Here is a 24,089-nt window from a genome sequence, read left to right on the forward strand (position 1 = left end):
GCGTTTTCGACCTTGTAAATTACCTTAGATATTTTCGGATATCAATTATGCGATTTTGAGCTCGTTTTTTCAAGAAAAAGCTCAAGGAATCTTTTAAAATGTATTTTTCGCCATAAACTTCACTGCTGTATACTCAGCTAAAAAATTTTTGGGGCAACAAAAATTGAAAATTTTCATAAAGCTAACCGCTTTACTAAAAAAATGCGAAAAAAATAAAAGTGAAAATTTGAAGAAATTCTTTTTAGTTTACGATTCCTCTTCGAATTTTGGATCGTGAAATGCTTTTGGATTTTCGAAATTCGAAAAAATGAAGGAGTTACAGCGTTTTCGACCTTGTAAATTACCTTAGATATTTTCGGATATCAATTATGCGATTTTGAGCTCGTTTTTTCAAGAAAAAGCTCAAGGAATCTTTTAAAATGTATTTTTTCGCCATAAACTTCACTGCTGTATACTCAGCTCAAAAATTTTTGGGGCATCAAAAATTGAAAATTTTCATAAGGCTAACCCCTTTACTAAAAAAATGCGAAAAAAATAAAAGTGAAAATTTGAAGAAATGCTTTTTAGTTTACGATTCCTCTTCGGATTTCGAATCGCAAAATGCTTTTGGATTTTCGAATTTCGAAAAAATGAAGGAGGTACAGCGTTTTCGACCTTGTAAATTACCTTAGATATTTTCGGATATCAATTATGCGATTTTGAGCTCGTTTTTTCAAGAAAAAGCTCAAGGAATCTTTTAAAATGTATTTTTTCGACATAAACTTCACTGCTGTATACTCAGCTCAAAAATTTTTGGGGCATCAAAAATTGAAAATTTTTATAAGGCTAACTAACCCCTTTACTAAAAAAATGCCAAAAAAAATAAAAGTGAAAATTTGAAAAAATGCTTTTTATTTTACGATTCCTCTTCGAATTTCGAATCGCAAAATGCCTTTGGATTTTCGAAATTCGAAAAAATGAAGGAGTTACAGTTACTTTACTAAAAAAATGCGAAAAAAATAAAAGTGAAAATTTGAAGAAATGCTTTTTATTTTACGATTCCTCTTCGAATTTCGAATCGCAAAATGCTTTTGGATTAACCCCTTTACTAAAAAAATGCGAAAAAAATAAAAGTGAAAATTTGAAGAAATGCTTTTTATTTTACGATTCCTCTTCGAATTTCGAATCGCAAAATGCTTTTGGATTTTCGAAATTCGAAAAAATGAAGGAGTTACAGCGTTTTCGACCTTGTAAATTACCTTAGATATTTTCGGATATCAATTATGCGATTTTGAGCTCGTTTTTTCAAGAAAAAGCTCAAGGAATCTTTTAAAATGTATTTTTTCGCCATAAACTTCACTGCTGTATACTCAGCTCAAAAATTTTTGGGGCATCAAAAATTGAAAATTTTTATAAGGCTAACTAACCCCTTTACTAAAAAAATGCCAAAAAAATAAAAGTGAAAACTTGAAAAAATGCTTTTTATTTTACGATTCCTCTTCGAATTTCGAATCGCAAAATGCCTTTAGATTTTCGAAATTCGAAAAAATGAAGGAGTTACAGTTACTTTACTAAAAAAATGCGAAAAAAATAAAAGTGAAAATTTGAAGAAATGCTTTTTAGTTTACGATTCCTCTTCGAATTTCGAATCGCAAAATGCTTTTGGATTTTCGAAATTCGAAAAAATGAAGGAGTTACAGCGTTTTCGACCTTGTAAATTACCTTAGAAATTTTCGGATATCAATTATGCGATTTTGAGCTCGTTTTTTCAAGAAAAAGCTCAAGGAATCTTTTAAAATGTATTTTTTCGCCATAAACTTCACTGCTGTATACTCAGCTCAAAAATTTTTGGGGCATCAAAAATTGAAAATTTTCATAAGGCTAACCCCTTTACTAAAAAAATGCGAAAAAAATAAAAGTGAAAATTTGAAGAAATGCTTTTTATTTTACGATTCCTCTTCGAATTTCGAATCGCAAAATGCTTTTGGATTTTCGAAATTCGAAAAAATGAAGGAGTTACAGCGTTTTCGACCTTGTAAATTACCTTAAATATTTACTGCCAAAAATAGTCGATTTTTGCGGGTTTTTTCATTGAAAATAATGAGGTATTGCTTCATTTAGCACCATTGCTGTTTATTTTATGATTCCTCTTCGAATTTCGAATCGCGAAATGGTTTTGGATTTTCGAATTTCGAAAAAATTAAAGAGGTTCTGCGTTTTCGACTTTGAAAATAACCTTAAATATTTAACCAAAAAAATTGATTTTTGTCGGGTTTCCAATGATGGTTCAATCAGCACCAATATATCATATAAATTTGGTTTTTGGTACAAACCAGATTCCTAGATTATATTTTAATTTACTTAAAACTATGTTGAAATAAATTTTTAAAATTTTTTTTTAGTTCGAAATCATCGAATATCTAATCTCCGACTTCATTGCTGGATATGACGGGAAATCAGAATTTTATTTTTCCTAACTGAAATAATAAATTTACTCATATCAACATCATTGGGCTGCATACACATGTATCGTTTTTTCCGACTCCAAGAGATTTGTAGCATTCTCACTTCCCAATATGCCATTCAACTGTAAGCAATCGTATTTTGTATATAAAACAGTTATGCTCATGGAACTCTCCAAACCATCCCGACTATTCTGATTGGATGTGTGCATTAGATTTATCATTTCCGAATAAAAATTGGGCCATTGTGGTGGTTGATACATTATGATGTGGCGTATTCCCTTGATGCGAGTGCGCTTAAAGAAATGCGATCTCTCCGAGTATAGCAGAAAGTGGGCTCCACTGTGGAAGAACATATCACGAGCCCTAGCCACTTTCTCCTTCTTGGTGTATTCACAGATTTGTACAAAATTAACACTTTCCGCTTTAAAGTAGTTACGCAGCTGTATGAAATCGAAATAGTTGGGCACATAAATCATGCAATGAGCAAATATGGTGCTTCTAAATTGTGGTAAAATTTTCTCCACAAAATATTTGAAACGAATATCAAAGACTTGTTCAATATCCGAACATTCAATGCGATGGAAGACCTGCGATAGAGGCACAATAACATTTCGTATATCTCCGCTTACAATGGGATTGGAGAAACGCACACTGCCCTCATAGTTGAAACATTTGTTATTGAATACTCCTCGAAATTCGGGCAGCTCATGACTGGTAAATAGCAAAGTTTGCCTATAGAATTTGGAGAAACCATTTAGACACCATGAACGTACACGATTGATATCGGTGGCCCTCATCGTCTTGGGTTGTAAATGCATATGGTCTATAACATGAAGCAAATTCTCCCAGTTTTGAGCCAAAAACAATTCGGCTTGATCCAATATCAGTACTTCAATCGATGAAAGAAAATCAGCTTCCACATCATGGTCACTGGTGCCACCCATTGAAAGGCGTAAACCCAAAGGTGAACCAATTAGAATGTCCGATGCATAGAAATCTGTATAGAGTTTAAGAGTTTTCTTTGTAAGCGAAATGCCAATACGGAAATTATCATCTGTATTGCCACTGAAGGTTTTCTCATAGTCATCCGGCTTTGGATTGGTTTTTGGAAAATAGATGGTGTTGCCCGTAAATTCATTTATGAATCTTTCCATGTTCATTATAGATTTTTGATCATTATCTGAAAATAAAGGAAAATAGTAAACAATATAATTATTGGTGTTTTAAAGCGACAGGAAATTATATAAAAACAGGTAAGAGAAGGCTAATGCTCAGTGAAACCGGTAAAAATTGTCCTACACTTCTACAAAAGAGATGGACATAGAAAACGTTTATCACTTTCGTACACTCCAAGACTGCTTGTGACCTTGCCGTCCAGGTCGTTGTTCGCGTTAGCACCAACTCACACATTCCACGATTTCCCGGATCTCCGCATGCAGGACCTTATTATGTTAAGGCAGTCGGACAAATATAGGGCGTCTACTACTGTAGACGTCCAGTAGTATCCCAAAGTTCCTTGGTCGAGACGTCGTCTCGATTATACCGCGATGGTATGGCCTGCAAATAGCCTCTAACTATTTCCTATGAGGGTCATAACCAGTCACAGTAGATGCCTTATACTAATGTTCTCTGACAACTACCATTCCCATGGCAGCCGGTTGTACGTACCGGATTGACCCGATGGATTCCTTCATGGGCAAAGTTTTGAAACTTAAGTAAGTGTTGGTCTAATCTAGCTTCTGTAGATCTATTCAGACCGCATGTCTAGCCTACGTCCCATCTACAAAGTGCCGAATGATAGAGAGCAGTAATTTCCACTTTGGCAGCAGATTCTTCGTAGCATTTATGGACCAATCTACTATGATGGGAAATATCGGCGTTGTATAAGTAACCAGCTGTTAAACGATGTTGGCAAATCTGATGGTTAAACCAGAAGTGGAACACTAAAACTCCGGTATCCAGTAGCTTTGGTATCGAGCGAAGAGTCTTAGTGTGAGGCCGGGCGGCACCGGCTTTTGCATAAATACTGAGTGCCTATGATGCTCGCTATTGGCGCCTATTAATAACCAATGGTCATCCTGTTCCCACGGCAATCGATCCTTTGGAATGAAACGAGCTTGCTCACCTACAGGTGCTTGACGAAAATCGCCGCCTCCACATGAAACTGTGGTTACAACTAAAACTCCGAAGGAAAGGCGAAGACGAGAAAGACATCTAAAAACTAGGTCTCATAAATTGGCGCAGGCACGGCATAACTGTGAGCACCACTCGGATTGGGCTCCAAATTTGTATGGTTTTCAACGTCATCACGAGAAGCTTAACTGGTAGCTACTGGGCAAGTGCACATGTTGCGGATAGTGAGACTCCGGACAATAAGCGGTATCGAGTGGAGAGTCTCAATGGGAGGCCAGCAGGCACCGGCGTTTGCTTAACTACTGAGTGACTATGATACTTGATATGACAAGGGGATAACGTTCACGTGGTGATCGAATGAGCTATCCCACTTATGAAGCTTGACGAAGATCGCTACTTCCATACACAAATGTGGCTACAACAATAACAACAGAAACAAAAGAGAGTTCGGCTGCTGGAACGTTCTGTGATAGAGAACGAAGTAAGTAAGTATGGATGAAGACACAAAACGCTGTCATAATCAAGCCAGGGGATGTATGTTCCGATTGTAACCAGGGACCGCCCGATGCACGTCCCTGTTTAACTGCCCAGCCAGACCCACTCGACTCGAGATCCCTGTCGACGCACCCCATCTTAGTCGCAGAGTTCCTGGTTCTTGACACTCAACAGAATCAAGCAGACGAAAGATAGAACACAACAAACTGCTACAACAACAACAACATCAAGCCACATTAGTGACCTACTACAATATTTCGCCACAGTCGCCTGGTTCTGCAAATGAAAATTTGCCCATGAACATTCCACTAAGGACTTTCCACAACCTTCTCACGTATCATTAAACGCTGTCCGATTCAATTTTAAGCTCAATGACAAGGGGCCTCCTTTTTATGACCGAGTTCGAACGGCGTGCCGCAGTGCGACACCTCTTTACATGGCAAAGTACCTCACAAATGTCACCAGGATCAGGAGAAGATAATAACCGCTGAAAATTGTTTTTGATGTTCTCGTCTGAATTCGAACCCATGCGTTCAGCGCCATAGGCGGACATGCCAACCTCTGGGCTACGGCGGCTTCCGCCTGGTTTTAAGCGACTTTAATGCGCATCACCCTTTCTCCCCTAGGTTATAACCAGCGGGGCATGGCTTTGGCAGAGCTGATTGAAGGCTCCACGTTTCGCAAGGTGAATGAGGATGCCCCCACTAGGATTGCGAGGAAGTGCAGCAGCTCACCAGACATTTCCTAGGCATCCCCTGATCTCCTGAGTGACGTTTCCTGGCAAGCCGTAGTGTTTTTGGGATCATTACTCACCGCCCCATATTACTCACCATCGACCCATCACCCTACTTTAGAACCTCTGAGCGAAGGATATTTATAAATCAGAAGAAGGCTGTTTGTGTCGGCTACAGAAAGTACACCAATCGTCGCTTCAGTGAGTTGACAACCCCCTCAAATATGCTAGTTGCGAGGAGGAAATTCCGAAACATCACTAATACAGCAGCCGCTCGCTTTAAACCAAGTGCGGCACAATTTCCCGGCGCAAGCAGCGGAACTCGCAGATGAGTGTGGGGGATTCGTTGCACGGACCCCACTTACCCAAAATCAGCAAGCTGAATCTGGAAATTAAAATGGGTAATCAACGAGCATAAGCGGAATTTGTGGCTGGAACACCTGGAGCAATGCAACTTAGGTATCGGTTTAGACAAGCTGTAGTTTTCTTTTATGTCACTTTTGGCGACGTAACTGTGACCGACCCGAAGAGATGCGGCTGGTGGTTCAGCTGTCAATTTATTGAGCATACCGAGAGCGACAAGGCTAAGAGAGCTATTTGTCATGTCCCTGGTCTCCTAGCCTATTGACTGCCATCATAATTTACCGTGGACGAAGTTATAAATGCCGTCCGAGAAGCCAAGTCATCCAAAGCGTTGATTCCCGACGGAATCTCAACACAGATGCTGAGAATCTGAATTTACCTAGAGTCGAGAACAATACAACTGTCCTCAACCTGTCCTTGAACACTCTTCCGATGTCTGGAAGTTGCGCAGAGTGATCCCGCTACTGAAGTCTGGAAAGGACCCGAGTAAGGGGGAGTCGTATAGACCCTACTCTCACCAGTAGCTAAGACGCTTGAGGGACTACTACTCCTGAGCCTTGTTGGAGAATTTTCATTTGCCGAGCATCAGCATGGATTACGAAGACTGCATACCATCACTGCACTCATTTGCCGTGTCTTAATCAGCCCAAGCCATGTGATAGGACGGACCTCGTGGCACTGGACCTGTCAAAGACATTCGATACGATCAGCCATGCCAAACTCTTTGAGGACATCGCCAACACGTCACTCCAGCCAGGCCTGAAACGCTGGGTGGCGAATTAACTGTGTGGTGGTCAGTCATATGTGGAATATAGGGTTAAGAAGTCAAAACAAAGTAGAGTGAAGCAGGGAGTTTCTCAAGGTGGTGTGATATCTTCGTATCCCTAATTCTCTACGTATCCCCAATTCCACCCCAACAGACGGCATAGAGATCGTATCATATGCGGATGATTGTACAATAATGGCATTAGTCCCATTGCTGACATCTGTATATTAAACGTTTAGCTCAACGAACTTGCTGCTTGTTTCGCTGCAAGAGGTTTGAAGATTACTGCCACCAAATCTTTAGCCACATTGTTCACTGCAAATACGCTGAATGTGATAGTCGATGGAGAAACGATTCCGACGTCAAGTGTCCCAAAATACTTGGTTACACATTCTCCTTACATGCCACAGCAATTTGCGTTTAGGTCAAAAGTAGAAAAAAGGTTTTCAAGTCACTTGCCGGCAGGAATTGGGGTGCTGACAATGAAACCTCGTGACCACGTACAAAGCAATTGGCCATTCTGTGGTAAGTTATGCAGCGCCAGTGTGGTCCCGTCAGCTTTGTGACAAGCAGTGGCATAATATTCAGATCTGTTAGAATACCCCCTTTAAACTGCGACGGGATGTCTCATCAGTTCTCATGAGAAGACAAAGATCCTACCCTGGTAGATGAGTGTGTGGTCCAACGCTACAAAGAGAATCCCTAAATCAAGCGGAATGTCAAGCGGGTCTAGACAACATTCATGCAGACACGGTGCGGTGAATAGCTACCGGGCGAATGTAGTCCTTGGAGAACGAGCGCCTCCCATTGCACCTGGAGGAATTGACCTGCCCTGACAAACCAGAGTAGTTCTGGTTCAATTGTGAAACGGCAAATGCGACCGCCTCAACGCCCACAGGGCAATGATAGACGCCGACGTGCAAGATTCCTCTAGTCGATCCACACCATGCGAAGCCCGAAGCATTAAATCTTCTTAAATGTTAAACTGAAAACATTTTTTAATGTTCAAAAATTGATAACTTACATCTACTAACAACTCACCCTTTTCCTTCTTCTTTATAATTTCCGCCATAATGTTAACAATGCGATATGCCGAATCACGAAAAGGTGTAACTATTAAAACCTTGGGCCTTGCCAATCCTTGATCCCGATACATATCATCAATAACCAGGCCTTTGTTTTTTACCTCCTCCTCTTCGATTTTCTTACTATTCAGCATAACACAGGCTCGTGTCTTGAATATATGATTCAGTGCGTGTATGGTATAGACCTGGCGAATTTGCTCAGCATTATCGAAGTTTCGATAGGGATAATAGACATCTTTATATGTACTAATCAATGTCAGTAGTTCACTTTGCAAGTGATTTAAAGGCAATGGTATACGATTAGCCAAGAAAGGTTGCAAACCTACAGACTCCAAATCTGAGGACGATTCGAATGAAGGCGGAGGCTGTTCATTTATAAGCGATTTGTCCGTATTTGCAGTAATTTCGGGTGTGGTAATGAAACCTTGGCCCATCTCTGGCCATTCTATAGAAGATTTTTGCTTTTCTGTAGTACCATTGATAAGTAGCTCCACATCCTCGGAGGATAGTTCAGTATTAAGATGGCTCTTGAATTGTTGTATTTTAGGTTGAACGTAATATATTTTAAGCTTCTTAGCTTTTCCCTCGACTTTATGTGTCTCCGATTTCTTTTTAGCTCCCAAAAGTTGCAAAGGTTTCTCTTTGAAAGCTGGCTTCTTTTTAACTGTAATGATGAGGAAATGGCCCGCTTAATTATTTTTAGTTTTTGGTATTTTTTCCACTTACCACTTGCACTCAAATTCTGCACTAAATCATTAAAGTGATTAACTTCTTCCTCCTCTTCGGAGGAGGACACAGCTCCCAACATTTCATTTTCATATTCCTGTTTGGATTGCAAATGGGCCTTGTCCAATTCAATCTGTTTTTTTAACTGCTCAACCGTAGTGCTACCTCGATGTTTAAATTTGCTATTTGTATGAGTTTTCTTTTGTATGGGCTTTGATTTTTTATATTGCTTTTTATGTCGTTTTATTTGTCCCATATTTTTTTATTGTTTCTTTTTTATAAAAACTCATCAATCAGGAAATTATTTTGTAAACAAAACAAAAAACGTGCAACTAAGACAGGGCCGTCATTTAATCAGCTGTTTAGCTCTTCCACAAATGTAGCGAGAATTACTGACCGTAATAACGTACTGCCGTAACGTGACGTCAAATTGTTTGAGAACTAAAACAGGGTGATACATAGCAATTAGAAACAATAAAACAATCCCATGGCAGCAGGTTGGTTGTACGATGGAGTCATTCATCGGCAAGGGCAGCCGCCTCAGTGTACAACACACTGCTACAACAACAAAAAAAAAAAAAACAATAAACTAAATAACCTATTCCGGATGCTGACTGAGGAGGGATTTCAACCCGTCTGCTATGCAAACGATTTTATAATACTTTTTAGGGTTAAGGATTAGAACCAGCTATGCAGAAGGGCCGAAAGGGTTTTGCATATGGTATATGACTGGGCTAGACCCAGGGGTCTCAAAGTTAACCCAGAGAAGACTGATTTATGTCTATATACGAAAAAGACAACCGTGGGTCAATTTGATGCACCACGTTTCCTCAACAAAACGATTTCGATATATGACAAGGTCAAATACTTGTGAACTAGGATAGGAAACTAAATTGGAAGTGTCACATTCGGGGACGTACTGAGAAGATGTTGGCTACTATGCAGACGGGCCGCAGGCTCGAAATGGGGCCTGAATCCGAGGATAGTCCACTACATTAGCGTGATTAGACCAATACCTACTTACGCCTCAGTAGTTTGATGGACTGCTATGGAGAAAAAATACCATACAACAGATTCAGAGAACATGTTGTCTTGGCATGCGCGGAGCAATGAGGACCACGCTCACTAGTGTACTGGAGACTATTCTAGATATCCTACCAACAACATACAAATTAAGTTTGAGACATCCACTGCGGTTATGAGACTTAAGGTGATGGTAGAATGGATCGAGGACAGGATCAGCTCATACAATCGCGGTATAATTGAGGCGACGATAGAAAACCTGGAAGGAATGGAAGAGATTTCCCATCGGATACCTGAGATGAACCTTGAGGTCGAGTGCGAGGCTCTGCTGCCAGCGGCACAGTCTACCTTAGGAAGATGTGACACATGAGCAGACTGGATTTGAAGTCTGACCCAATAGATCGTCAATGAAATAAGAAAAAGGGAAGGGGAATGTATACTTATCTGTTGAGAACCCATCTACAACTCGTATAGTGCGATCTCTGAGAAAGCTCGATATAAATCGAACGAAATTATTACCGAGTCCAAAAGCGACAAGCTTTGATAAAAGTGCACCGTGCCAGACCCTATCAAATGCCTTGGATATATCCACGACCTTACTTTCACCAAACTGGTGGATAGAGCGACTCCATCGTTCCGACAAAAATGCCATTACGTCTTCCGCATAGCGATTTCTACGGAACCCATACTGTCTGTCGCTAAGAAGGCCGTTGGACTCTGATAAGATGATGGTTAAATATACTCCCCATAACCATGGAGAGCGCGGAGCATATCGCAATTGGTCGGTTATTCGCCCCACCATTTTTGTGGATGGGCTGAACGTTCACAACTTTCCAACTCGCCGGGAAAACTCCTGCACGGTAAGCAGGTTGAAAAGATTGCGTAGTGGAAGAGCAAACATCGAAGAACACTAACAAAGGACATGCAATCCCATGAATTCACACACACTGCTACTACAACAAAGGGCAAGTGTTGATATAACGTCCGGGCCCGGAGATTTATAAATGTCAAGATCTGCAAGGACCCTTTTAATTCCACGTGTTCGAAACAATATCTGAGACATCGAGCTAGGTACACTATCAATCACGGGGAGTGGTTGATTGCTAAACGGCAAGGAAGAATTTCCTGCAAACATTTCAGCCAGTATCAACCGGGTCAGTGAATACCTGGTCATCCTTAACCAGAGGGATTGCCGATGGGTTGCCCTTTACTCTTTTTACGAATGACCCAAAGCTCTTGCTTCTCCTCGGAGAAGCAACAAAGGGAAGAGGCGGCGAGAAGAGCAGAATACGAAAAGGACGCTGAAATGGTGCAGTGATCGGAATTACCAAGAGGTGCAATGACATTAACTTCATACTTCTCAGGGTGCGAAGTTAAGAATATGTCAAGAGTGTTATGTTGGTGCGCTTCGACACATGAAATGTGTGTCGTTTCATTCACTAGTTGCATCCGAAGTCGTATGTCCCGAATGGGAAAGCCAAGAGGAGTTATGCACATTGAAATCGCCAGCAACAACGATTTCACTGTCCGGAAAATACTCTAAGATTGTAGTAATTGAGTCAGAAAGGGAGTCAAAGCCTCTTAAGGAAACCTCCTTTTCCAAGTTTGGACTTCTATATATAAACCCGAAGTAAAGTACGTGTGTTCCAATCCTAAATTTAACCCAAATAGAATTAAATTCCGGATCTTGTGAGTCCAGGTGTTGCTGCCTATGGAACACTATACCATAACATACATATAGCACAACCCCTCAATGGGGGATAAAAAGAGATAGAGTGTGATAGCCTGGAATGTGAAAATCCTGTGGATCAGAATCCTCACCCACCTGGTTGCTGCCTATGGAACACTATACCATTACATACATATAGCACAACCCCTCAGTGGGGAATAAAAAGAGATAGAGTGTGATAGCCTGGAATGTGAAAATCCTGTGGATCAGAATCCTCACCCACCTGGGTTTCACATTAAGCGAGGACATCAGATCGATGAGAATGAACATGGGAATGTACTGCCAACAATTTCGAACGTAAGCCTCGTATGTTGGCAAAATGTTCTCTAAACTCACCAAACATTGTGCCAATCAGAAATATTAAACTTTATCAGTGTGTACAGTGTACAGTTCAAACCTGCTCTCTTACTGCCGTGAATACCCCTACTGTTTAGTGTTATGCCTTAAACAGCGGGATGGCAGCGACAAGAGCGTCAACCACAGCACACGAAGCGGGAAAGGAAAGGGGCGACGAATACACCACAAGCAGAAAGACATAAAAACATTAGTGTGGTGGAAACAAAAAACAAACGATTCGCGAGTGCTGCCGCTCTGTCCCGGCGCAGGTAGCCATGGATGGTTTAGTGTTGTTAATGACATACACCATAATGCACCACCACTGTGGTACAGGGTATTATAGATTTGTGCATTTGTTTGCAACGCTAAGAAAGTGAAGAGCTAGACCCATTGATAAGTATACCGATCGACTCAGAATCACTTTCTGATTCGATTTAGCCATGTCCGTCTGTCCGTCCGTCCGTCTGTGAGTCCATGTATTCTTGTAATCCAAGTGGAGGTCGTATTTGTTGGCCGATTGTCACGAAATTTTGCACATGTCACTTTTTTGGCCCAAGGACAAACGCTATTGATCCTCACCCACCTGGGTTTCACATTAAGCGAGGACATCAGGTCGATGAGAATGAACATGGGAATGTACTGCCAACAATTTCGAACGTAAGCCTCGTATGTTGGCAAAATGTTCTCTAAACTCACCAAACATTGTGCCAATCAGAAATATTAAACTTTATCAGTGTGTACAGTGTATTCAAACCTGCTCTCTTACTGCCGTGAATACCCCTACTGTTTAGTGTTATGCCTTAAACAGTGGGATGGCAGCGACAAGAGCGTCAACCACAGCACACGAAGCGGGAAAGGAAAGGGGCGACGAATACACCACAAGCAGAAAGACATAAAAACATTAGTGTGGTGGAAACAAAAAACAAACGATTCGCGAGTGCTGCCGCTCTGTCCCGGCGCAGGTAGCCATGGATGGTTTAGTGTTGTTAATGACATACACCATAATGCACCACCACTGTGGTACAGGGTATTATAGATTTGTGCATTTGTTTGCAACGCTAAGAAAGTGAAGAGCTAGACCCATTGATAAGTATACCGATCGACTCAGAATCACTTTCTGATTCGATTTAGCCATGTCCGTCTGTCCGTCCGTCCGTCTGTGAGTCCATGTATTCTTGTAATCCAAGTGGAGGTCGTATTTGTTGGCCGATTGTCACGAAATTTTGCACATGTCACTTTTTTGGCCCAAGGACAAACGCTATTGATTTTGAAAAAAATCGATTTAGATATAACTTCCATATATATCTTTCATCCGATATGGCTTTTTAAGGCTGTAGAAGTCACAATTTTCGTCCGATCTTCACAAAATTTGGCATTGGGTATTTTATTTAAGGTCTACATATGTTTGCAAAATTTCATAAAAATCGCTCCAGATTTAGATATAGCTCCCATATATATGTATCGCCCGATTTGCACTTAAATGGCCGTAGTAGCTACAATTTTCAAACGATCTTCATAAAATTTGGCATCGGGTATTTTATTTAAGGTCTACATATGTTTGGAAAATTGCATAAAAATTGGTTCAGATTTAGATATAGCTCCCATATATATCTTTCATCCGATATGGCTTTTTAAGGCTGTAGAAGCCACAATTTTCGTCCGATCTTGACAAAATTTTACATGAGGTGCTTTATTTGACGTCTTCATATGTGTGCAAAATTTCATAACCATCGGGTTAGATTTAGATATAGCTACCATATATATCGTTCATCCGATATGGCCTTTTAAGGCTGTAGAATCCACAATTTTCGCCCGATTTTATATGAGACGTTTAAATTAACGTTCCAATACGCGCGCAAAATTTAATTAAAATCAGCCCTAATTTAGATATAGCTCCAATGTGTATATTTCATCCGATATGGACATTTATGGCAGTAAAAACCACAATTTTGGTCACATCTTAACGACACATACTGGGACGTCAATCTCTAGTTGACGCCCCAGTATGTGTCATTAAAATTGGCACAGGTTTCGATATAACTCCCATATAATCTTTTATCCGATATGGCCTTTTAAAGATGTGGAAATGCAAATCTTTTGTCCCATGGTAGGAAAATCTTACAAGGTTCTAAATTGCTATTTCAATTTGTATCCAAATTGAAGTCTGACTTGATTTCGAGATGAATTCTACATATGAAAAGTACTACACTAGGTGGTGTAGGGTACTTACTGGTTTTATTAGCACTTTGAAGGGTCGCATTGTTGAAGTTATGATTTTTTTTCACAAATTCACGAAAAAACCTAATGGAATAATACGCAAACGCGGACCACAGACAAACAAACACGTATGGATCGGACGACGGACAAACTACTACTCCTGCCAGGCTTACGGAGTATATGCAAGTCCTAGGCACGCTGTGAAAATTTTGGCCAGACGAGGCGCCACATAGTCTGCCTCTTTCTGTAGTAATGCCGGAAATATTCAATGCAATGACTTCATGATCCTTGTCCCAATGGGCTCTTAAAATAGTATCGAAGTTTTTTGTATACAAACCAGCAAATTAAAGCAGTCCTAGCTTGATGGTCTTGAACGTTTAACATTTCCTAATTCATATTTAATTATCCTTTATTTTTATTGATTAATTCATTCAAGCATATATTGTTTCATATGATATATGTATGTATGATTATATATAGATAAATGGTATTTAGCTTAAGGGGGACTTGGTTATAAAGAAAACAAACAAATGAAGAAAAAAAAAACGATAAAATTATTTTAAATTCAATAAATTATTAAATTTATATACAATGGAGTTTATAAAGTTTTACTACATGAAAAAAAAAAATAATAACAAAACAAAAAAAAATTATAAAAAAAAACAAAATTCGTATAGAAATAAAGTGTTGTGTGGTACTAAGTTAACAAGAAAAAGAAAAAAGTTCTAAATTCGAGAGAATAATAGCATAAAGAAAACTTAAAGTTATTAGTATATTTGGGATTAATGGTAGTTGTAATAGCTTTTTTTTCAAAAGAAATTAACAAAACATTTTCTTAATTGCTACAAAAAAAAAAAACATTTTGGTAATTATAAAGATAAGCCGTTTTGCAAAGTAGGCTAAGTTAGAAAAAAGGAAAAAATTCTCAATAAATTACAAAAAAAAAAATTTTTGAACTTAAAATTATTCCATTCCTTATAGTTTTTTGTTTGAAGTTTTCCATTTTCGCCATTTTCTGGGGCTTTTTAGTATTGTAATGAATTATTAGCAATTCTATAAGTTTTTAAATTTTCATTATTTTTAAACTTACTTGTATTTTTTTTTAATTTCGTTTGCCTTTGCTTAGTATTGGGTTGTTTTTTTTCTTTTTCGAGTAATGGTGTATATGTAGACAAATAAAATATATGTATGTAAGATGCTCAATTGCTTGAAGTTGTTGTTTTGTAAAGATTATAAATTAATACAAGGTATTCATATGATGTTGATGTTTTCAAATTTTGTTTTGTTTTCGTTTTAATTTTTTGTTCATAAATATAATATATGTATATATAGTATAGTAGCATTAATATTAATTAAATTATTTAAAAAAAAATGTTATGTTTTTTTCATATCCGGTTGTTGTGAGTTCAATTGTAAAATAGTTTCAAACTTTTATTTAAACTCCGTTTTTTTCAAAATTTAATTTATTTCATATGTTTAGGGGGGGGATATTTTCTTTTTTTAGTTTAAATTATTATTGTTATTGTTTTTTGTTGCGGCGTTTTTCTTTTTTTGTTTTATGTAAAATTTTGTTAATAATTCTAGAGCTCTTAATATAATAATATGTAAAAGTATGTATATATATAAAAAAAAAAATTTGAACCGCATGGCGGTATATTGTTTTTTTAGAATTAGAGGAGACTGTTGACTTCCTTTACAGCAACACATACACACATAAATATAGTATATTTATAAATATATATATGTAATCATTATTATAATAATAATAGTTATATAAACTTTAGATATGGATACGATTGTTTACTTCCAAACAGATCGGCAGCTGGATACTTGTATGTATATAAAGATTATTAAGAGAGAGCGAGAGCTGGCCACAGACAGACCATTGGTTTTGTTGAACAAGTTTTTCTTTTTAATAGATTTTCGGAGCACTGCGATCATTTATTTTTTGGTTGCGTTTCAATGTTGCCCCACGTTTGATTTGATCCATCAAGGACTCATGACAGATACGAGGATCCGGCTGTAATTTAGAAGAAGAAAATGGAAACTCTTTCGATTATGATTCGAATCTTCAACTTGCAAAGAACTCAAGGCAGCACAACTGTACATTTAAACGATCAATATACAATGAGGGGTATAATATTATTATGATCTACTACATACAAGTTATTGTTGATGATGAAAAACAAAAGCTGTAAAATGAGAGATGAGAAAACAAGTAAAAAGGCGTTAAGTTTGGCCGGGCCAAACTTTGTGTACCCACCACCTCTGGGTATATGTGTAAACCATGTTTCGTCAAAATCCGATGAAAAATGCATACCTTAAGCCCCATAAGAGCGATATTGAAACATGTCCAAATACTGGACCAAATACTCATAATTACAATTGTGTATAACATAATATTGGTCTTTTAAGTAGCTATATCTAAAAATAAACCGATCTGAACCATATACGATACGGATGTCGAAAAACCTAACATAAGTCACTGTGTCAAATTTCAGTGAAATCGGATTATAAATGCGCCTTTTATGGGCGCAAGACCTTAAATCGAGAGATCGGTCTATATGGCAGCTATATCCAAATCTGGACCGATTTGGGCGAAATTGAAGAAGGATGTCGAGGGGCTTTACTTAACTCACTGTCCCAAATTTCGGCGAAATCGGACAATAAATGCGCCTTTTATGGGCCCAAAACCTTAAATCGAGTGATCGGTCTATATCGCAGCTATATTCAATTCTGGACCGATCTGAGCCAAATTGAAGAAGGATGTCGAGGCGCTTTACTTAACTCACTGTCCCAAATTTTGGATAAATCGGACAATAAATGCGCCTTTTATGGCCGCAAAACCTTAAATCGAGAGATCGGTCTATATGGCAGCTATATTAAAATCTGGACCGATCTGTGGTACATTGCAGAAGCATGTTGAGAGGCTTAACCCAACTCACTGTCCCAAAATTCGGCGACATCGGGCAATATATGCTCCTTTTTTGGGCCTAAGACCTTAAATCGAGAGATCGGTCTATATGGCAGCTATATCAAAATCTGGACCGATCTGGGCCAAATTGAAGAAGGATAGCGAAGGGCCTAACACAACTCACTGTCCCAAATTTCGGCGACATCGGACAATAAATGCGCGTTTTATGGGCGCAAGACCTCTTATTGAGAGATCGGTCTATGTGGCAGCTATATCCAAATCTGGACCGATATGGACCAAATTGAAGAAGGATGTCAAAGGGCTTAACATAACTCACTGTCCCAAATTTTGGATAAATCAGACAATAAATGCGCCTTTTATGGGCGCAAGACCTTAAATAGAGAGATCGGTCAATATGGCAGCTATATTCAAATCTGGACCGATCTGGGCCAAATTGAAGAAGGATGTCGAAAGGCCTAACACAACCCACTGTTTAAAATTTCGGCGACATCGGGTAATAAATGCGCCTTTTATGGGCCCAAAACCTTAAATCGAGAGATCGGTCTATATGGCAGCTATATTCAAATCTAGACCGATCTGGGCCGAATTGAAGAAGGAAGTCGAGGGGCTTAACCTAACTCACTGTCCCAAATTTCAGCAAAATCGGATAATAAATATGACTTTTATGGGCCCAAAACCTTAAATAGAGAAATCGGTCTATATGGCAGCTATATTCAAATTTGGACCGACCTGGGCCAAATTGAAGAAGGATGTCGATGGGTCTAACACAACTCATTGTTCCTAATGTCAGCGAAATCGGATAATAAATATGGCTTTTATGAGCCTAAGACCGGTCTATATGGGGGCCGATAAAGCCCATTTTCGAACTTAACCTGCTTATGGAGAAAAAAAAGAATCTGTGCAAAATTTCAGCTCAATATCTCTATTTTTAAAGACTGTAGCGTGATTTCAACAGACAGACGGACGGACATGGCTAGATCGTCTTAGATTTTTACGCTGATCAAGAATATATAGACCATATAAATGGGCGGTAATGGATATTTCGATGTGTTGCAAACGGAATGACAAAATGAATATACCTCCATCCTTCGGTGGTGGGTATAATTATAACAATAAATAGTTACATGTGTTGGTTTAAATTAAATTGAGTAATTTATAGTCTCAGTTCATTGGCATTCCGGGAAATTATAATTAAAGCATTATTTAGAGTTTCTTAATATTATATAATGTTTATAGTGTTAAGATGAAGATGTTGATGATGTACATGATTGGGTATAAAAATAAGTAAAAATGCGACAACTTGTAAAGGCTATGTGATACGAACTGTTACGAAGTTCACACTGGAATATCTTTCAAACCAGAAATGACAGCCCCAAGGCGTATTGAGTATGATGGCCGCATCAGCATAGCTGATGGAATTTGATATGTCAATTCAGTTTTTAATTCGCCTTATTAATATATAAAATTCAAAATAAAAAGAGAAAAAAAATTGTAAAATTTAATGATCTTCGCCCTAACAGGCAAAAAAAAAACTTGAAAAATTAATAATTCGGCAGAGCCCGGCCAGGATTCGAACCTGGTCACACGGAACAACAGCGAGAGCCATTGCCATTGTCTTAGCGTTCGAAGCCATCAATACAACTTCCAACAGAGGTACAAAATCATGTGTAGTACGGATGAAGTGTAATTTGTCACAGAAAGAATGTCTGTCATTACACAAAAATACATGCATTTGGGAAAAGTACAGCTAATAGATAGGGTTGCCGAGCGTGGTTAATGTGGTAATTGTATCATAGATGCGTTTTCGCTATTAATACGATTCAAATACAACATACCAACGCACGGCCCTTGAAGCCCATCACACCTTAAATGGTTGAAAAGTCTTCTAACCAAAGACGAAACGCGTACCATAGTGGTTGGTGTGTGTTGCTTTCTTTGGCTTTGCTTTTCCATTTTGAATCTCCGATCATTGAGCTCGTCTCCAAAGAGAAACAAACAAAAATTCTCTAAATTGATTTTTGTGTTTGCTGCTGTTATGGTTCTTAAATTTAGGTTGTATAATGGTACGCGTCTAACAACCTTAATCGCTATCAGCTTCACTCAGGGAATTAGGTTTATGGTGTCGCCCCCGAAAAAGAACCAAAAAGCGCTGACGAACATAGACAAAGTTTACGGCAGTACAATGCGAGACATTAGAATGAAGAAGATAAGGAGCCAACACACATGACAATAATGGAAGCCAGGCGGGCGGGAGAAGTTCCCTCCTTTCTGTCATTTCAAGCCCCTATTGTAGTCAAGCGTGGCGAAATATTTAATAATTTAGACAAGGGAAGAGGGTGTTAGTCATAGTTCTGCACCGACCCCCGCAATTTCAGGCCAATGCCACAATAGATGCTCCACCGTCTATAACTCCTTCTCATTTCCACAAATCATGCGTAAGTTCATCATGTGTCCAGCGCGACGTCAAAGTCCTGACATTGCAATGGCTTGTAAGGATCCCTATCAGTAGTGAGCGGCAGCTCTGCGAGTAGGAATGGTTCCCTGTACATGCCAAGTTACCTCATATTGGTGAATAGCACCAAGTTTATCTTTCGGTTTTTAACATAAAATCCATTGGCCAATCTTGGCAACATACTATATGCACTCTGAACGGCCACATACCAAGATTAAATCATTCTCGTAGCCAACAATCGGAAATCCCTCAACAATTATACAAGAGCCTCAAAAAGGGTACAAAATCCATCCTTGTGGTGACTGAGCTCTCATCACAATATTTCCATTTGAGCCTTTTGCTAGTGGTACGCCAAAAATCCTGCCCATCCAAATAGTATGAGCTCAATTCAGGAGGAATCTTCATGTGCACTACCATGCATTTGACATTTGTGATGTGTGGTCCCACGCCTATGAAGAATTTTTTCGCTACAATAACCTAATGAAAACTATTTAAACCTGCAATCTTGGTGGTTTTGTGGCAAAGCCTCTGGAGCTAATGGGATTTTTTAACATTTTGTAATTTGTTTTTTCTAGCTTGACACTCAAATAGTAATAAACTCCTTTCTTCTTGCTCTGATTGGTTGAAGCAAAGTTGCCGTAAGGTTAAACCTATCAATTCGCCGATACGGCCACCTTATAAATACGCCTTGGACAGCTCATTATATTTTTACAAACCACCAAAAGCATTTGCTTTTGAGTTTATACAAAAGAATAGAGTTCAAGCGTAATAATGATAGTAATTGCATTATATTTGGCTGGAAAATCGCAAACGGCTATTGTTTGTGAACTCAAACACCTCAAAGTGAACAAAAAGTTTGTATATCGCATCATAAATCCTTGTTATGGTACTGTTAGCGTTGCCAAACGCCATAATGGTGGTGAAAAACTGCAAAAACACCCGAAATAGTTCGGTGGATGAAAGCTAAAATTGGACGATATATGAAAATATCCTGTGAAAATATGTAATATATGGTATTGAAAATCGAGCTCAAGGTCAAACCTTTCAATTTCCAAAAGGCACACAATCATATACCAAAGCAAGAAAAAAGTTAGACTCTGTACACTGATAGAAAATTGACGGTACTTTGCCAATACCGCTTGGTTTTATTTTGTTCGCATCACAGAGAAAAATTTTTAATACCATTTGGTATCAATTCAATACCAGACCAAGGAGGCTATAAAGAATTGACGGGGTCACATTTGTATTCTTGTCATCGCGCCAGAAGTGTTGTTGAGCTTTGTACTTAAAATATTGACGCCATTATAAAACATTTGTTAAACAAATAAATAAAATGTTTTAATACAATTAAAGTCGTAAAAACCTGCTTAAATACTCGAAAGCAGTGAAAATGGAAATAGTACAAATGCTAAAGACATTCTACATGAAAAACATGATAGTCTCTTGTGTGGAAAACGATGCTGTGCTAGTGTATTCATATGAAAACCATTTCTGGGAATATGGGATATGTAATCAATTGCTGAATACAAAGAATTGAGGTTGGTCACGGTGTAACATTACTTTTTGTAATTATTAAAATAAATAATCAAAATAAAATTAGTTTAAAATTATTTTCAATTTTTTTTTTGGTGCATTGGGGGGTGGAATAATCAATAATGGTCTGGTGCTAAAACCAATAACAGATTGGTATTAAAACCAATACCAGTTCGGTAACAAGGCTAGTACCAAACTGTACTAATGATTTTGTTTCATCCATACCATCCGGTATTATTTTTGTACCATACGGTGTTGCTTTACTATCAATACGTCAAGGTACTGAAATGAGCACGTTTGGTGTCAACTTTTCTCTGGGTGTACCTTTATACAGGGTTTTCCTATGAGAGGCGCTATTTTGAAACATTTTTGGGCCGACGTGAAGTACCTTGACGGACCACAATACAACAAAATTGTTGCAGCTGGGGCTCGAAAAACCCAAGAGTTATGGTTGAGAAGCTGCTTCCCATTAAATACCCTGAATGCAGCACTGAACCCATGACACCAATCATCTATTAAGATGCCCGGTGAAACTATCGAATCTGACTGCTGAGGTACTATGTGGACCGCTCCAATTGAAGCGGCCAAGTTTTTAGAGGTGGACCACTGCCGGGTCAGAATGGTCTCCGAAAGAGAGAGGAAAAGTCTAAGAACACAGAGGTAAAAAAGATACTTGGTTGCAACAACAACATGGCTGATCTCCAATCCTGTTCATCAAGCTAAATGTAACTTATTATCGGGTTAACATTTTTGGAACTGAGGACGAGCAAACATTTCGGCCGTAGAACATGTACATACCAACAAAACTCAGTACCGTCAGTTAGAGAGTTATTTAAAATCTATTACATGGTATCTACTTGGAAATCGCCCTGTAATCCCGGGTAATAGAGAAAGACAACTATTACGACACCCGTTATAAAATAAAACGAAGAATTTCATTGGCACCTTCGAAAGCAAACGAGGCAGTATTTGGCGGATTATGAGATTTTCCGTCCGAGTGGTTAGATTGAATAAAGACGTTTCATCTAAAAAGTCATTTCAATAAAAACACGAGGATTTACGCAAAAGGGGTATCCCAAAATTCCGTTGGAAGGACCAAGTGAAGAAAGATAGTTTCGAGATATCAAATCGTGTCAAATCGGGAAAGAAGAACAGGATGTCGAGGCGGTTTGAAATATTTTGTAAGTTTGGGTTGGCATCAAGCACACTGTAACAGCCAAATAAGTAAGTCATTTTTTCTTTTTTTGACAGAAAACGTTTTAAATTTTTTGAACCGCAGAATTGATTATACATATCATAAAACTACTACAGTTTTATAAAACAAATTGTACATCCAATAATTATTGTATAAATCAAGTTTTAATAATAAAGGAAATTTGTTGATAGCACAAAAACTAATGATAGCATATTTACTTATGCTTTTTTTGACAAGAAAATATTAATCTTTAATGTATGGAACAACATGAAACATAGTCTAGTCTGTTGTAATTTGATTTACAGCTCACTTTAGGTATATATGGTATTTGAAAGTGTTAAGGTTTGTACTATTAACCCAATATAATTATTTCCATAATATATGATCTTTCTTTCCCATTAAAATGAGTAAATTAATATGAGTATGATGCAAAATCAATTAAAATTTGACTTAGTTTACATTATTTTAATGAAATCTGCAAATATTAGGGTGTGGTGAATTTCTTGAAAAACTCACAACACCTTGCAAAATATTGCAAAATACACATAATGAAAGGATAAAACAAAAAATGTGTTTTATGTGATGGTGTTGACATTAAGTGATGGAAAAATTAATTAACGTTAGCTAAAAGTCCAGTAAACGCGCTTTTTGGTTTTATAAAACTGAAACAAGCATATTGATTTGCATATTTAAACAATGCATTACAAACTAACAAAGCAATACCTTTATTTAGGAGAATTTCAGAATTCTATAATGCTTCGTCGGAGATAGTGGCCGAAGTAAAATTGGTGTCGAATAAAGGAAGATTACGATATTGTGCACTAGGACGTTTTAGAGTTTGGGTGTTTTGATACATCTACAGTCAAAACGTAATATAGAGATGTATGTACGTAAATCGCAACAATATTACAAACACAAAACATTTCAAATATGTATGTAATATATAAATACATATTGTTGGGAATTATATTACCAAAAAATAAAAAGAAAGAAAAAACAAATAGTTAAAAAAAAGAATATTAAAACAAGAGGAGATAAAAATCTTGGCTATAAAACATATGCGTGCTTTTCTACGAAGAAACAAAAGATCTTAAAAGTTTTTCAATAATTTATTTTTGTTTAATTCTTCCAATACTCGGGGAATATGTGGTCACATCAATTACTTACCAAAGCTTTGCTATTAATTAAATTACGTACAGCAAAGGCTCGACCCGATAGACTTTGTTTTGCCAATTTTTGATTGAGATTTTCTAAGAATTCAGCTTTAGCTTTCGCTCGTGTGATACCAGATTTATCGACATTTGTGCTGGTATAATCTAAAATATTATTGTTGTTTTTGATTCGAAAAAGGTGAAGAAAAAAACATAGAAAAATTTGTTCAGTTTTGTATGTAGTATGAAAGAAAGCAAGCGTGTTATAAAAAAGGCATATGCAAACGAATCAAATTAACGAAAAACCCAAAATTGTATGTGCTATTGTACAAAAATTAAATAGATTTGTTAAGAAGAATATGTTAACATATTATGCATAAGAAAAAAGATAAAAAGGTATGTACAATCTTTAAAAAAATATGAGAGTAGCATAAAAATCAATATCTTTACAACTTCTCCTAATCATACATTTTAATGAAGTTCCTATTTCAATTCACATTTCACCGTCAAATTGAATTAATAACTAGTTGGCATTGCCCATTGAACGAAGTTTATGATTCTACAAAAAGACTTAAGGAATTGGAATTCGGCAGGACTATTTTTGATTTATAGCAGTGAGAAATTGTAAAGGTACTGCATAAATGATTTTATGCATTGACCGCCTTGCAAAATTGCGTGTTTCCAGGCCCTTTTCTAGGTGTGGTGAGTTTGAGAGGAAATTCACCACACCTGAAACTACATGATAGGGACATAATAAAATTACTTAAAACGTG

General features: G+C 37.8%; 2 protein-coding genes across 23 annotated transcripts in view; both read right to left on the reverse strand.

Annotated features, from left to right (window-relative positions):
• Nucleotides 1-2,087: 2,087 nt before the first annotated feature.
• LOC106080800 (U3 small nucleolar RNA-associated protein 25 homolog) lies at nucleotides 2,088-9,065 on the reverse strand. The gene is made up of 3 exons (XM_013242363.2): nucleotides 8,746-9,065; nucleotides 7,976-8,683; nucleotides 2,088-3,624 (listed from the first exon to the last, which is right to left on the reverse strand). Exons 1-3 carry the CDS (start codon nucleotides 8,999-9,001, stop codon nucleotides 2,486-2,488), a joined length of 2,103 nt encoding a protein of 700 aa, XP_013097817.2. The 5' UTR covers nucleotides 9,002-9,065; the 3' UTR covers nucleotides 2,088-2,485.
• Nucleotides 9,066-14,469: 5,404 nt separating this feature from the next.
• LOC106080785 (mucin-2) overlaps nucleotides 14,470-24,089 on the reverse strand; it is a 398,264-nt gene continuing 388,644 nt past the window's right edge. For 16 of the 22 annotated variants that reach the window (XM_059370010.1, XM_013242344.2, XM_059370015.1 and 13 more), the window contains 2 exons: nucleotides 23,333-23,481; nucleotides 14,470-16,070 (listed from right to left, as the gene is read on the reverse strand). In XM_059370010.1, the coding sequence (XP_059225993.1) occupies nucleotides 15,963-16,070; nucleotides 23,333-23,481 (257 nt within the window). In that variant the 3' untranslated portion in view covers nucleotides 14,470-15,962. Of the gene's footprint in view, nucleotides 16,071-22,888; nucleotides 23,022-23,332; nucleotides 23,482-24,089 lie in introns of those variants that run through there. The other 6 variants (XM_059370009.1, XM_059370012.1, XR_009398497.1 and 3 more) reach the window with 6 other exon arrangements.

This window comes from Stomoxys calcitrans, chromosome 5, assembly GCF_963082655.1.
Source record: "Stomoxys calcitrans chromosome 5, idStoCalc2.1, whole genome shotgun sequence".
NCBI classification, from domain to species: domain Eukaryota; kingdom Metazoa; phylum Arthropoda; class Insecta; order Diptera; family Muscidae; genus Stomoxys; species Stomoxys calcitrans.

What these genes read in the sequence shown, in the direction of transcription:
- LOC106080800 (XM_013242363.2), bottom strand. Translation starts at nt 9,001, where the DNA reads ATGGGACAAATAAAACGACATAAAAAGCAATATAAAAAATCAAAGCCC. An exon ending in GCAGAATTTGAGTGCAAGTG is followed by an intron (nt 8,684 to 8,745) that starts GTAAGTGGAAAA and finishes TCATCATTACAG; the next exon opens with TTAAAAAGAAGCCAGCTTTC. An exon ending in TATAAAGAAGAAGGAAAAGG is followed by an intron (nt 3,625 to 7,975) that starts GTGAGTTGTTAG and finishes CTTTATTTTCAG; the next exon opens with ATAATGATCAAAAATCTATA.